General features: G+C 32.3%; 1 protein-coding gene and 1 non-coding gene across 2 annotated transcripts in view; both read left to right on the top strand.

Annotated features, from left to right (window-relative positions):
• LOC135831282 (nucleolar protein dao-5-like) overlaps positions 1-16,340 on the top strand; it is a 64,477-nt gene that overhangs the window by 29,172 nt on the left and 18,965 nt on the right. The window contains exon 3 of the mRNA XM_065343653.1: positions 15,833-15,907. Within this exon, the coding sequence (XP_065199725.1) occupies positions 15,833-15,907 (75 nt within the window). The remainder of the gene's footprint in view (positions 1-15,832; positions 15,908-16,340) is intronic.
• LOC135833518 (5S ribosomal RNA) lies at positions 12,638-12,756 on the top strand. The gene has a single exon (XR_010556486.1). It is a non-coding gene; the product is annotated as a 5S ribosomal RNA (ribosomal RNA).

The raw sequence follows: 16,340 nt of genomic DNA, 5'->3' as shown, positions 1-16,340 counted from the left end.
CCCTGTTTAAAACCAGTGTTTGTGACAGGCATTGTTCAAAACTAGTGGTAGTGACAGACACTGTTCAAAACCAGTGGTAGTGACAGACACTTTATAAACCCAGTGTTTGAAACAGACACTGTTTGAAACCAGTGTTTGTGACAGTCACTGTTTAAAACCGGTGGTAGTAACAGACACCATTCAAATCAGTGTCTTCAACCCCAAGTAAAAAACCAGTGTTTGTGACAGACACTGTTAATTTTCACGTATAAAATTAATGAAAATTTGATTCATAATTAAAAACGAACTCCTGAATTTATTTCCACTTCAAGAGCTTATTCCAGCCTCTTGCAAACTTGAATTTTTCTCCATAAATTTTTAAAAATTTTCCAAAGATGTACTTAGAAATGACGAAGTCGTCAATAAATTTGGTTTCTACCAGTTTTCTCAGAGTCAACTTTGTCAAATGTGATTTTTGTGCCAAATTTTTAAGATTTCAAACAGAAATCAAAATCTTGAAAATAGTCATTTTTAATCAATAATCATCTATTATGACGATAGAAAAATTTAGTCATAAAGTTCCAAAAATTGTCCGATTTTTTTCCTAACAAATGTTTTTTTTTCAATTTCTAACAATATTGGGGTGTTAGTGCTGTAAACCTTCCTTTATCATGTCAAATTTCATACCTTCTGATCTTAATGTCCAAAATGAAGCCGAAAGTGCGAGAATATAATATTTTGAAGTCACATTCCTTTATGTAGAGACCGATGGCAGGATTGTTATTTTCTAATTTAATATATTAAATTAGACAATTTTTTTTTAGTATGCCAAAAAAAATACTTATATATATAATATATTTGAAAAAAATTGACTTCAACTGATTTACTTTTCTCACCCTGGCTGTAGTGGCTGTACCCTTTTTGGATTTTTGCTACGCTACAATTTGTAATTTGGTTTCGTTTCACATCGTGATTTAAGTAGGTACCTATTTCAAAATTTCAACTGTTCAAATTTTAGAAATAAATCACATCGAGACTTGATTATAGGAAAATACCAAACAAACCTACATTTCCGTATTAGTTGTATTCATGTTTCGAGCACATAAGAGAAAAAAATTACGTAGTTATAGGTACGCGAAGTTGATCCATCATTCGAGCTATTTGCCTGTACCGCCAAGTACCAAGACCTACGGCCGTGAAATTTTCGCTCGTTGTCGATATTCTAAAAAATATGACTTGGTTGTACGTACTCGTATATATTAACGCAACATATGTTTTTTTGTCATCAATTTTGTACACACGATATCGAGTGCGCATTTTATATACCGCGTGCTGCACTGCACCACACCGTACCTACACTTTCAAGGCTATACAAAAAAACCTATGTAAATTGTATACCTGGAGCTGTATCGTTGAATTACGCCAATTTTCGTAATTAAATGCGTAAAATTTACTCAAAATTTTGGTAATTAGGATGCTTTGTTGGGTAGTCATGCGTGCACTATGTTCATATACATCGTACTTGGGTACTTATTGAAATTTGCATCGTCGATTGTGCCTGTTCCACCTGTATGAAATTGGAATTACCTTACGTACACTGTATGTAATACTCGTATTTCGGCGAATAATAAAAATAATAAGTAGATAAATGTACGAGAAATTAATTATTATATTGTTGTGGGTGAAGTTCAAGGTCGTTTGTGTTTGCTATAGAATAGTATAGACCACATATTTCTTTTCGTCATAATAATACACAAGTATCGCATACCTCATCGTATATGTACTATGTTTACTTATTTACACGAATTATGAATTTTGATGAGATTTTTCCAGTCTTGGAAAAAAAACGGTTTTTTTAAAAAAAGACAAAACAAACGGTTTTTTTTGTTTAAAACGTTTTTTTTGTTTAAAACAGGGTTTTAAACTGCTGGATTCTCATGTGTTTTAAACGTGTTTTAAACATGTTTAAAATATGTTTTAAACACGTTTTTAACACAAATTCATTTGTTTTGGATTCATTTTTTCAAATAAACGATATCCAGTCGTCAACTTTCAAGATGCGATGTCATAAAATAGCTATAAAGCTCAATAAATATTTAAAAATTGAAATCAAAACACAAAATTTGCCTTTAAAAAAAATATAGGAAGAAGAATGAAAATCTAAAAATTCAGTTCCTTCAATTTCACTACTTTTTCAACCAGAAATTGAAAAAAAAACGTGTTTTTTTAGGAAATTGTAGTAGAAAAAAAAAACTTGTTTAAAACAAAAAAAACCATTTTAAACAGAATTCTGTTTTAAACACTGTCTGTTTTTTTCTAGACGTTTAAAACATTGTTTTAAACGTTTTAAACATATGGTGCTGTTTTAAACTGACAACACTGGATTTTTCTCATCATCTCACTGTTGTATTTAGAGGTACCAGGCACCTAAACCTACAACTACATACCTGATGTCCCTTATACTTACCTCCTAGCTCTACGTAGGTATGTACTATACGATATTATGAATAATCTGTGGGGTGTTTTTTGTCTTCATTTTTTTCATTGAATTAATTATACGCTTATTTTGGTAGAAATGCATTTCTCAAGTCGATGAAGAATTGTAGATTATGTTTCGAATCTTGCTCTTACGTACCTATGTAGTATGTATGCATAGATAAGCATTTATGAATGTGGTCTAGACCGTATAAAATGTTGTAGAGAGGGCGGGGTTGCTAAGTCATCATGGGTGTCTTAACGTCTAGCGTTTTCTGTATGGGTTGTAATCGTTTTGACGTTGGTATGTGGAAAACAATTATGTTTTATAAACAATTTTTTTTCTTCTATTTTTAATTCGAAACGCGACACGTATAGCGAATCTTGAAATCTTCGTAGCTCGGAATCCCATTTCGAATTATGTATCTTAAAGAAGCTGATGATTTGATAGTTGATGGAAAGGAAAACCAAAAAAAGATTTTGAACAAAAACTGAATTTTAACAATTTCGCTGGAAAAAAACTGAAATCTTAACTTCTTTGGAATAATCTTCAACTCAACACTAAAACTGAACTGGAGAAATATCTGTTTTTTAAACTGTTTTTGGTTTTGTTTTTTGTTTTAAGATTTTGACGAGACTCCAATAAAGACTCAAGTATTGCTTAAAACTGTAAAACACCAAAAGTTGATAAAATTTCAGTATATTAACTATACATACAGCATCTATAATGTGACAAAATTTTGTTATACACTTTTTGACAAAAAATATTATTGTAATTTCATTAATTTTTAGTAATTTTCTTTTTTGTGTTTTTTCTTCATTTTAACAAATTTTTATCAATTTTTCATGCAATTTTTGCCAAATTTTAATAAAACCGCATTACTATTTGATATCATTTCAACATTGTTCCCAGCAATTATTTTCATGCAATTTTTGTTAAATTTTTTTACACAATATTTTGTAATTTCATTATTTTTTTGTGATTTTTATTGCTGTTTTTTATTCTTTTTTGTGTTTTTATATCAGTTTTTCATGCAATTTTTGCCAAATTTCAATTAAATTTCGTTTTACGTTATGATAATTTTCTGTAATTTTATAGTTTTTTTTTGTTTTTTTTTCAGTTTCTTTGTACTTTTCTGTAATTTAATGTTTTTTTCGATTTTTAATTTCGTTTCATCATATTTTTCACACTTTTTTATGCAATTTTTGTCAAATTTTTAAAAAATTTATTAACACTTTTTCATGTAATTTTTTCAAAGTTTTTTTATGATTTTTTGAGTTTTTTGTGTTTATCTATAACAAGTTTCAACAACGTTCTGCTGAATTTCGTCAAATTTTACTGAATTTTTATTGCTTTCTAACAATTATTTACCATGATTTTAATGCTTGAGAAATCTTGAGAAATAGCTTGAAACGGTCACCAAAAAAAAAAAAGGGATCCTTCAATCCCCATAACTCGAGGCAAAAAGACGAAATTTTTTTATATTCATTTGTTTATCAGATTTTGATTTATCCTCAATTTTCCTTTCATTTCAGAAATGTTTCATTTCAGCGAGTTGATTTTCACGATACCTGCCTTCACAATAGGTTATTTTCTGGAATCGATTCGATAATTTGACCAATTTTTTCTTAAATAATGACGTACAAGCGTACAATTTATTCCACATATGTACTTTCGATTTCAAAACCGATTAAGTATCGAACTCGCGGATATATCTACGATGAAAGTGCATCGCATCGCTTGAAATTTTATCTCAAGTAGATTTGGTCTATTTCCCATTCACATTTTTGAGATTATTCTATCAATTAAGATGACTAGCGAAAATTTATGCCCATTTCATCCGCCTTTGATCGTAGGTACTTATTATTTTTAATTTAAGGCTTGATTATCGCTCGGTAGCCTGATTATAAACGTTCAACTCTTTATACATACCAGTTATTGAAACAATTAATTTTTTGTATACCATATCGCATAGTACATTAGAAGCGTCTTCATCTCGCGCATAGTATTAAAATACAGTACCCGTACCAGAAGAAAATATATCTGTATCGGGCATAATCAAAATAATGTGCAAGTTGTACCACTACTCATAGTACACACTACACAGTCTATGAAAGGGCAAATTTATCAAACTTTCTCCCATAAGCAAATATACCTATACCTCTACCTACCCACGCCTGTGTATACTTATACAAATAACAAAGCATTCCAGCTACGTTTCTGATCATCTTTTGTGAAAATCTTGGCACCTCACCTACCTATTATAGCAGGTTAGAAAATTCAAAACATGGAAAACTTTGAGCGATAAAATTTTCCATCGCCGTTGGCAAACCGCACCGATGCCCTCTTTACCCATATCCCTGATTACAATTTTATCTAACTTCTTTGTATAGAAAGTTTGTCCTATTTTTTTTTTTTTTTTTCGTTATTGGTATTTGTGTAGAAAGTTAACGTGTTGAAGTATACGCAGAAGTGGTGAAAATTATATCTATACACCCGAGTTGTGAATTTTCTTGGGGAAATTTCGCCTACCTAGTTGAAATGTTGTGATTGGAAATTAGGTACCTAGTTCGAGGATTATAAGTAAAGAAAGAACATTTTCAAGACTGTTTCTTGCGATATTAAATGAGAATTATTTAATTATAAAAGTTATCCTGGTATTAAATTTTACCCGCGTTTTTTTGGGGAGGAGGGGGGTTGATCATTTTTCTAAAATGCATCAAGTTGAGATTGGAAATTGAAGGGAATATGGGTTGAAAAACGTGATCTTTTTCGAAAATAAAATGCTCTAGATCCAATATTTAAAACATGTCAAGTGTCGTTCTTAATTTACCTATTTGAGTTGAAACTGAAAAAAATAATTTCCAAGGCAGAATACAAATACTTATTGAAAATTCTTCTTCTATTAAAAACAACTGAATTTTTTGGATTTAGTCCACTTTCTAGTGTCAACGTTACTCTAAAGTCAAGAACTGATCATTTTTTTTTCAATTTTTTTAAAAATTTGACATGATTAATTGAGACTCAGGAACTCAACTGTTGTTCATTCCATTTATGAATTGCAACCAAAGATAAAGTCGAGTCCTCCTCCACCAATTTTTCTCAATTTTTTTACGATTTCTTTTTCATATAACCACCATTATTTCCATCCCAACTCCAAGGGGGGGGGGGGTGTTATATCTCAAGGCTGGCTGAGCTTGAATCTGGTTGCAGAGTTTTAAAACATAAATGGGAAAGTCGATATTGGGCACTAAAGTTTGAATAGATCAAATTTGAATTTTCAAAATTAAAGCTAACTTTTAAAAAGCCCAAAAGTGTTTGAAGTTATACGTTTGAAAAAATTGCATTGAAGACACATTTTCATCTCATTTGCTAAAAACTAATTTTCAAAATACTTTTAGGATCTGAACGCCTCTGTTTGGCTCGAAGGTCCCCAATTACATATCAAAAAAAATCAAAAATGAAAAGACGTTTTGATTTTTATTATTTTCAAAGCGTTGTGTTCAGATATCAGGTCGTTAGTAAAGTGTCGAATTCAAAAATATTCATTTATTTTTTGTGTACAATCCCTCAATGTCGCTCAGCTCCCCCCCATTTTTGATTTTTTTTTTTTTAATTAAATGTAATGTGACATGTGGATTGTCGTTAATTCGAGGTCGCTGAGTTCGAAAATCCATTCAATTTTTTTTGGATTCCACCCCTCAAAATCTTTCCTCCTCGCTCCAACACTTTCAATGACCTTTTTTGAGTCCTTGAATCTGAAAAATATTTATTTTTTAGCATTTCAATAGCTGTTCGAGAACATATTTTTAAATCATAACTTGGTTTTTTCATTTTTAAAAAATATTCTTTATGCTTTTTTTTCATTTTTTTCTGTTACAAGAAAAATGTTTTAATGTACCTCGTGATTTTCAAACAAAATAAAATTTTTTTCGATCAATTATAAGTACTTAATTTTGAGAAATAATTTTTTTCATTTTTTGCAATATCTCTTAGAATATCAATGGTTCCATTTTTTTACTTAAATTTTTCATTTTTTCAATTGATGTAATTTTTTTTACGAATAAAAAAATGGTAAGCCTAATCTCACTATTTTCAAGATATTTTTAAACATTTTTTCGTGATTTGGTAATTATTTTTAATAATTTTTTCCAGATTTTTGGCTTTTTGTCTCAATTTAAAAAAAAATCTACTCTTGCATTTCAAAGTAGAGAAATTGACTTGTCATAATTATTTCTTCAAATAACAATAGGCTATTTTTCATTTTTATAAACAAAATTTGAACCTTTTTTTTTGGGGGGGGGGATTATTAATGGTTCAGTCATGCTTCAAATTTTAAAACGTTTTCTCAGGTATTTGCCATTTAAACGTTAAGAAGAGATGGTTTGTTCTACCTGAAAGCTGAGCCCTTAACCCTTATGGGCGAGGAGAAGTGCAAGTTTAGTTGAGATTTCAGTCTGTCTGAAACTTTCATTTCACAAAAAAAAAAAACCATAAACAAGAACTGATGCAAATCACCGAGCCACCGATGGATTTTCCATTTCTCTTCTCTGTAACGAGCAAAAAAATATCTTTGAAAAAATTCGTTCGATTTGTCGTAGAAAAATACACATGTTTACATGAGTTAGACGTACGACTTACGAGATACGAAATACTAACAAGAGCTCTATACGCCCATATTGGAAATACTTAATCGGGTAAAACTCGCATTTGAAAGTACATACATACAGTAAGACAGAGCCGATTTAGACGACTACGACGACGACGACGAAACAAGAAAATTTAATGATAAATGGTGTTAACATTGAAAAGTTAAAAAACCGGACGGTGAACTTGGTAAATGGTTGCATTACGAGTTTTAACCAACACGATACAATGCATATGGAAATAAAGTAAAAGGTAATCCAGAAATAAGAGAGATTGAATATCTCTATCAATCTAGTGAAATGCGCTTACATGGTCGTATATTAGCCATTAACAGAAGTTTAAAAAAATTTCCACTATGTACAGATTTATGAGAAAGGGTCGTTCGCTTCGGCAATACTACGCTTCTTATACCGACGTTATAATGTTAAAAGTCAGCCTTAAGTTGTTGAGAAGCAATTTAACCAGTTTCAGTGAAAGTACACCGACATGTTTGGTTCATCGGATAGTACACAGTCATCAACAGGTGTGTCTTCTCTTCAACAAATTGACTATCTCTATTGATATTCTTTCCGCACTTTGAAACCTTATTCTTAAATTCGATTCATTCATCAGGTACTTCTTCTTTACCTATCTTAACAGTGTTGTAGGTGGTGCTCTTGATCGCGTGTAAACTTCGGTTTAAAAATCATCATTAATACTTATTCGAACTCATGACTAAGTCGTAAAGGAGCAAACGAGACGAAATAACGATAACCTTAGCTTCAATATACTTACTTACCAGTTAACTATTTGTAGTAGGTAATGTACTGTTACTGTTGAACTCTGTCGAAGAATTTTTCACACTGTACTCGTAGAATTTCGTTTGCAAATTGCATAATTTGTAGCCCAGTAGAAGGAAAAAATTTCAAGTGTCAATGAACTTCACGATATAGTACGATACAGCTCGAGTACGATGAATATTTAATCTCATCCATCCTATCATCGAACCAATTAAATCAATCAAATGACAATTTAGACCAGAACAATACGTATATTTTTTCATCATCTTATAAAGATACTACACGAACAAGCTTATTCAAATACTCGAAGAATAGCGACTCGTTGACGATGAAGGAAAAAAAGCTAACTGATCCATTTGCTATTTAGACAAGGTATCAATAACAAAACATTTTTCAGCCTACCAAATACCTTATCTAATTAATGATACACGGATTAAGTATACCTATGAGAGGAAAATAATAGCTAAAATGCCTGAGGCCACCATCACGCATAAGAGAATAATTACTTGGGAGTCGGTGACGCTGAGGCTGACGTGCCATCCGCAGGCTTGGCGTTTTATTTTTAACCTGCAGTGCGCTTCGATTCGAAAATCTTTCGCTCGTTGACCTTGAAGATTTTGGAATTCTTAAATCGCCAACCATAAACATGATGGATGAGCGATGAAAACCCATCATGAGTGTGCGGCCCACCATCGACAGAAAGATGTGGAAATAAAAACTGAAATTACGTATAAACAATACCCTCTAGAGACCACGTACAGTGTGTAACCCTACCTCCTACTTGGAAAAATATATAGAAAGTTTTGACGAGTTGGGTCGTCTCTTCTCCTCAAGTTTCAACTAATTGAATAGCGCGGAGACGAAGAAAAAACATCAATATTTTCTTTTAATTTGCTCACCTATAGGTGCAAATTATGAATTATTACCGAGTAAACAACGTCACGCTACGTTCTTTTCAAACTATAGGTACGCGAGCTACGTATAGCTTCGACAGTTTCCATGGTGAATTCGCTCTCTTATTAAAATTCAACTTCGTTAATGACTTCTTCATACGTCGAAATATCTGTATGAAAATTTAGTTGCGAAATTTTTAGTTATAAGAGGGAGAGGGGGGGGGGGTTCGCAGATACTTACCTACTGAATTTTGAATTGATTTCTTGGTGAGTTGAAATAGGGCAACCATTTTTGTTTCAATATTGTATTTGAGAGAAAATGGGGGTGATGAATGAAATAAAGTACAAAACAGCCCATGTCTGTGATCCAAAATGAAAAAGTTTGAAATTATGTTCCTAAGTTTTGGAATCTTTGCTCAATTTTTGAGAAAATTTGGGAAATACTCGTAAATATTCTTTTAACGATTTCCATACAGTGGGTATTCTGATTGTATATACAAGCGTAGAATCTCTTAAAACATGAATAAAGGTTCTTTTCAAATCTGAGCGAAACTTTCATCGATGTATGCCCTGAAACCAAAACTGTCTTACTAAAGTTCATTAGTGAGATACATATCTAATTAACTGTAAAAGTAACGATTTTGACTGAGTGATGTCAGATTTGAAATTTTCAAGTTCAAAGGATGTGCCGGCAGTTTACTTCCGCGAACGCTGGATGTTTTTGAATGCACGTAACATCTCAACAAAGTAAATTATTATTTTGCAATACAAATAATACAATTTTCGAAAAGCCGAAAATCCACCAACGTATCGTTCTCGAGCTTACATGGCTGACAAGGGACCTTTTGAAGTGTCATCCTTCGATTTGAACTGGGCGGTGATTTTTGGAAAGAGCATGGTCTAAAATCTCCAAAACCACATTTCAGCTGCCCAACTTGGTTTTTCGATATTTGGCGAATGTTTGAAAATTCAAAATTGACTGTTTTTGGTGATTTATGCTTTTTTTAAAAAAAAAGTACGTACTCGATCAGTAAAAATGATCACATTAATTCCCGAAATCCAAATTTCACCATTTCCAGCCATTCTGGAGCCTCCAGCGCGATTTTTCAATTTCTCCAGAATTTTGAATTGTGCTTTAGAAGGCGTGAATACGAAGCTGGGCAGCTAACGACCTGTTTTACGAGTTTATTCTCATTTGAGCCGATTTTGGGAGTAATATATAAAAATATTCAAAAATTCAAAAGTTTTCCGTTTGCGAGGTTTTCAAAATTTGAGTGAATCGCTGTATTTTGCCCAGAACTAGCCCCCACAGGGTGAATTTCGCAATTTCCGCAAATTCAAAATTCTGGAGAAATTGAAAATTGCGCTGGAGGCTCCAGAATAGCTGGAAATAGTGAAATTCACCCTCGGGTGATTAGTTCTGGGCAAAACAAAAATTTGGGAAAAACCCCACTCTTGAGATTTAAAATTCTGAAGATATTGAAAAATCGCGCTGGAGGCTCCAGAATGGCTGGAAATGATGAAATTTGGATTTGGGGAATCAATATGTATCAGTTTTAGGATTTATTGTGATAATTTTTACCGATCAAGTAATCTCTAATTCCGATATTGACTTTCAGATAAGTCAAGGGGTTGATTTTGTAAATTTTAGAACCGTAGAGTAGATCCCCACCTCCAAAAAAAAAAAGAATGACCAGCTGATCATGGAAAAACCTCATTTCTAGAGACATTGAAATGACTATGTTTGGAACTCCAATTTTGTTATAAATAGAGAAAATTATTCTTGAAGGCTTAAATCTTTCAAAAGACTTTGGAAAGTGTAAAAAACGCCCTTTATTCTTACTCATGAGAAAAGTGGCCTTCAAAACATGATGTTCCAGAATCCAGATGGAAGATTTCCAAAGACCTCTCCAAAAATAGGGCTTCTATGAAAAAAATGGTCATGCACAAAATTGCCCCAGATAAGAAATTTACAACAAAAGAGGTTCTAATCTATTTTCGTGTTCGACGAATTGTTACACAGATACTGAAACGTCCTTGAATGTGGAGGACTGGGTATTCAATTCAAATGAAAAAGGCAAATTCTAGGGATTTGACCAAAATTGTCATGAAATTTTATGGTATACACATCAGGATAGATATTGGTCCTATTGGTTGTTTTAAAATCGAGTTTTTAATACTCAAAAATTGAAAAAAAAACACTGGATCGTTTTCATTTTTAAAACTCATTTTACTGAATTAGCCAAAACATAATAAATTTGTATCATTCATTTGTTATACTCTTTTGACTTGGGAATAATTCTATGTTGAAAAAAAAATCAATAATACTAGATTCGTGCTCGATGTATCGAAACACTCCGATTACCATTCCTTTTAACAAGATTTTGGTCAGATTGATCACATTCAAGGACGTTTTATCTGCACAAGAATTCGTCATAAGTACTTACGTGAAAAATAATAAGAAGCTTTTTTGTTGCAAATTTCACGTATCTGGAGCAATTTTCTACATGTCCATTTTTATCGTGGAAGCCATACTTATTTTTGAAGAAAACTGCAAAAAACTTATTTTTAAAGAGTTTTTTCACTCCCCCCCCCTCCCGATGCTACTTACCATCCAAGGGCGAGGACTTTCACTAGTTACTCAGCACGGTATTTCCTACGTTTAAAAAATTCGCTCTTTCTCAGATTTTTCTAGGGTTTAAATGTCTGGGGATTTTTTTTTGAAAAAATAAGGGCATTTATAAAATAATACAATGTTCTCAAAAAAAAAAAAAAACTATTGTCGAACCTGGCCACCAAAAAGATTGGATTTTTAGCTTAGAGCATATCTAAGATTTTTAGGCATGAAAAATCGAAATTGGAGGTAATTTTCTGAAAACCTTTCGTGACGTATGATGATTTTACGAAAGCGAACATTTTTCAAAAAAATGGGTCCAAAAAACAAAAAAACGTAAATTTTTATGTATTTTTGCCAGTTTTATGTTAAATTTTCGCTCTCAACGGGGTGGGGGGTGATGGTCCCCGCCCCTTTGCTCCCTCTTGGCTGCTCTACTGGCTGTAGTCACACATTTAGAAAAAACAAATGGAAACAAAAATTCTAGACAAATTCAAAAGAGGTAAAAAAATATTTTCAAAACGAAAAAATGAAGTCACGGTTCAAAAAAATTGATATTTTTATAGGATGTCAAAATCTGCAAAAGAAAATACCGAAGGGGGAATCCAAAAAATTGAATGAATGAATATTTTTTTGAACTCAAGCACTCTGAAAAACTTGTCAAACGACTCGACACTCGTTATTTTTATTTATTTATTTTTGATATTTTGGCCCCATTTGGGAGAGCGGAGGGACTCACGATTAGAGGGATTGTCGGATCAAAAAAATGAGTCGATGTTCGAAATTTTACGTTTAAGATTTTTTTAAAATTTTCGGTCAAAATTAGGAATGCTCTATGGCTCCCTAGGGAAGTACTAGTATTGCCATCTTTTGTTTTTACTAGAAATGTTTTAATGACAGATTTCAACTTTTGAGATTTTTAAAAGCTGAGCCTTAATTTTGATTGCTTAAATTCCAAATATCAAATTTCAACCGTGTTCCCAAAGGCTAAAATTACCATTTCGATCCACCCTATTCCGACAAAATTTCAAACCTGATCGTTTTGATGGACGGTATTGTTCATCAGGTGATGAGATTTGTACCTACGTATTTGAAAAAAATTAAATTTGTAGGCTCAAATTAATTGAATTCCAAGTTTTTGAATTATGGGTGACAAAAATTCCATAATAATTTGAGCCTTTTACTGCGTTCAGTTCGGTCATGAAAACTATTCATTGACTAATGATTTGAAAAAATCACGTTCGCTTTCGCCAACGTTCATACCATGCTGAATACACCGGTTCTCGTCCGATCACCGAAGTTAAGCAGCATCGGGCCTGGTTAGTACTTGGATGGGTGACCGCCTGGGAAAACCAGGTAACGTTGGCTCACTTTTTTTGAATTTTTTTTCGTTTTTTAATTTTTTTCTGTTTTTAATTTTGTTATAAAAGACTAACCCTGATACCCTTGCGCTATTTTTTAGTATTTTAAAACATTTTTATCAACTTTGAATAATTTAATGGATCGGTTTTTTTCACGGAGTAGGTACTTCATTTAAAATTATCTACGAAGTACGAACCCTTTGCTTGTTTGCGAATTGAAATTTCGATGTAGTTTTCATTTTAACGTAGCCAAATTTTTTGAAATGCAATTTCGCAATTTTTCAAGTTTGCGAGCAATTGGGAGGCTTCATGGAAAAGGGGCCTTAGTCAATTTTTTTCACTGATTTTTACAAGTTCAAATGGACTTGAAAATTTTTTCTGAAAGCAAACGTTTTTCAATTTGTTTTTTTTTCATGGAAGAACACTTTAATATCACTGAGTGAATATAGTGAAATTATTTTTAAAAAATTTTTTTAATACATTCAAAATTGTAAAAGAAAAAAAAACAAAAAGCTGACTAATGCCCCTTTTCCACGGAACCCCTCAATTTGTCGATTTTTTTTTTGGTGTCATGATATTCTGTTTTCAAAGGTTTGGATTATTTTTGGATCTTTGACGAATTTTTTTAAAAATAAAAAAAAATTAATTCAACAATCAAACTCAAAAATCGAAATTCTTGGCTCTTGGGTGACTCTGGAGCCCTTCTGCAAGTTCTCAATCTTTTTTAGGAATTTCAGATCAATTGCTGTGAAATTGTCCAAAAGTGAGTAGTCTAGCTTCAAAATACTTGGGTACTGAAAAAAAATTATGAAATCAACCTGCTCAAAAAGACGAAAGGGGGAGGGCTGGAAACAACTCGATCTTTCCAAGTCCAGATGTTGAAAAAATTGTTTTTTCCCTAGTTGAGAAATTGAGGTTTACAGCTGGAAATTTTCACCTCATTAAAAGTTTCTTTCGATCTACTCCTCTTTCTTGAAGGGAAATTGTGAATTTTGATTAATTTTGAATCGAGAAATTCTAAACTACCAATAATCCATCCTATATAGATTTATTTACTTCAGGGCTGATCGAGAATGAAAAAAGATCAATGAAATACATACTATTGAATGAACTATTTCACCATATGGTTTTACTTTCGCGACACATTTTATAAGATCAAGTTTGCATCGCATCCATAATTTTCTACACATTCTTCGAATCGTATGGTGTATAAATTAAAATGAAAACAGTTCATCGCACGTCATGAATAATAAAAATGCATTTCATAATCACTCATACAGTATATTGTACGAGTATACGACTATGGTGCATACGAGTAGATATGTATTCGCCCATCGCAATGATACTCGGTCAGCATACTTTTTCCACGAGTAAGGTGCATTCTTATGACTTGTTTGATGGACGCAATCTGCTCACCATGCTGAGTTGATATGTGATTCAATGTGTCTACTCTATTACAAGAGTGTCAATTAAATCCAATTCTAAGTTACGTTTAATATGCTTTTAAGTATACGTTCGACATGTGTTTTTTTCATTTTAAAGGAGTGTAAAGGTATTTGAACTGGATATTGCGTATACGAGTATCTGTTTATAATGTTGTGTCATTATAGACTGTTTTTGCCTTTTACTATACATCTTACGATAGACTTATCAGAAAGATGCTCATTTAAGTACGTTTTCAAGTCTTCAATGAACTTGTGGTGTTTGTTTGTGTTTTTTTTCTTACGTTGTTGTACTCGTCTCGTATTCGTTCATAGTGAAAATACGTTTTTATAATACGTATAGACACTCGAATGCTGGTTAGAAAATTTCTCACATTCTTGCATACTTACTCGCACGTATTATAAGGTCTTATGGGTTGTAGTGGGTCTGGGTATGGGTACCTGTAATGTAGGTACTTACAAACCTGTATAAAATGTTGTAAAATAAGGAAAGCGCACGGTTACCGTAATTACATAAGTATTGATTTATGTCGTTAGAACGAACCAGTTCCAAAGTACATACTTGTGAGAGACCTTGAAGTTCGCAGCGATTTATTTAAGCTCGTGTACGTCATTATAATAAGTTTAAGCGAATACACATCACGAAATGAACCATATTAAAGTATTTTACATTACACCTAGTAGGTATAGGTATGTCCTATGGTGAGTTATCGTACCTATACAGATGAGGTGTTTCAAAACTGCACAGTGTTACTTACCATTTCATTTATAAAGTTGCCTTAATGGTGGCCGTTTGGGTTATAGCACAGTTTCAAGCGCCCTATAACCATATAAATAAATAAACGATCTCTGTACGCATAAATTGGCTTTATATGGATACCTCTTTACATCAGATATACACTCATATGTCACCTCTTTCATTATGAAAAAATTACCCGTTGAAATATCACGCTTTTGGTAGAAATTATTGTACTTTAATAGGAGTAAATTTTTCATTTATACAATAAACGAGCAATTTTGTCATGTCCGCTATTATTGTGTGTATGCCAAGTATGCATATTACATACAATACGATGATGAAAATTATACACTTAGTGACTTAGAGGGTACAGGGCGAAGAATCGTTTTCAAGGTTACCTCGTCTAATCCTCATTAACCTAGGTATTATTATACATAGATCAATCCGATCCATGATGGGTAACATTCCTTCGCATAATCGCTATATACTTTCAATTGAACAAGAAAACCAGTTCTTGAATTTCTTATCGTTGAATTGTCGCAATTACCTGCCTTATAACTCTACCCACTGTTGTTTTTATCGAAAAAAATTTTTTTTGAGGTTCTAAAATCGTTGGTAACCTTATTGGTTTTCTTCGAGTGCCATTTAGGTATGATAATAATGTGAACTGAGGAAAAGATAGTGAGAAAATTTCTACCGAATTGGGGTCATTTGTAAATGACACTTGTGTTTACATTTTACTGTGTGACAATTACTTACCTAATTATCGTATAGGTATTTGGTATACCTATCTATTTTTATCGTCAATTTTAGGTCGTTTATTGTAATTTTTTTATTTGCATTTTTTTTGTCCAATTTAACCAATTTTTAATCGTATATTTCGTTTCTTATTTTGTTGGCAGGAAAACACCTGGTGTTAGTTACCGACGTTGAAAAAGCTGAACCAGACTTTGCTTTCGATAATCCAGGTTTCCGAGGTAAGATTGGTTGTAAATGAACTCGTATTTAATTAGATTATCTTTCTGCTGCCTGCTGCAAGATTGATTACAAAATCATTGAGGTCGTTGAAATCGATGTAGTTGGAAAATTATTTCAAGATCGTGTGTATCGTACATTTTGAAACATGATCGAATCGACGAGAATATCGGTTTTAATGATTATATGATCTATAATTGACCGATTAATCGATCAGAATTCAAGATCGTTTAATTATCGAGATTTGAAATGTAATAAATACCTTCGTGGATTTGATGGAAAACTGATTTTCGATTCGTTTGGAGTAGTCCCCCCTCCCTCCATCATCGGGTCAAATTTCAGGCACGAATCTCATTTTTCGAATTCTCACGAATTTTTAAAAAAATATTTCAAAAACTCCTTTTTCTATTTTAAAAAAAAATTAAAATTTGATCT

This window comes from Planococcus citri, chromosome 1 (assembly GCF_950023065.1).
Source record: "Planococcus citri chromosome 1, ihPlaCitr1.1, whole genome shotgun sequence".
In the NCBI taxonomy this organism is placed as follows: Eukaryota; Metazoa; Arthropoda; class Insecta; order Hemiptera; family Pseudococcidae; genus Planococcus; species Planococcus citri.
Note: the sequence above shows the minus strand (reverse complement) of the source record. Positions and strands in the feature narration are given on the sequence as shown.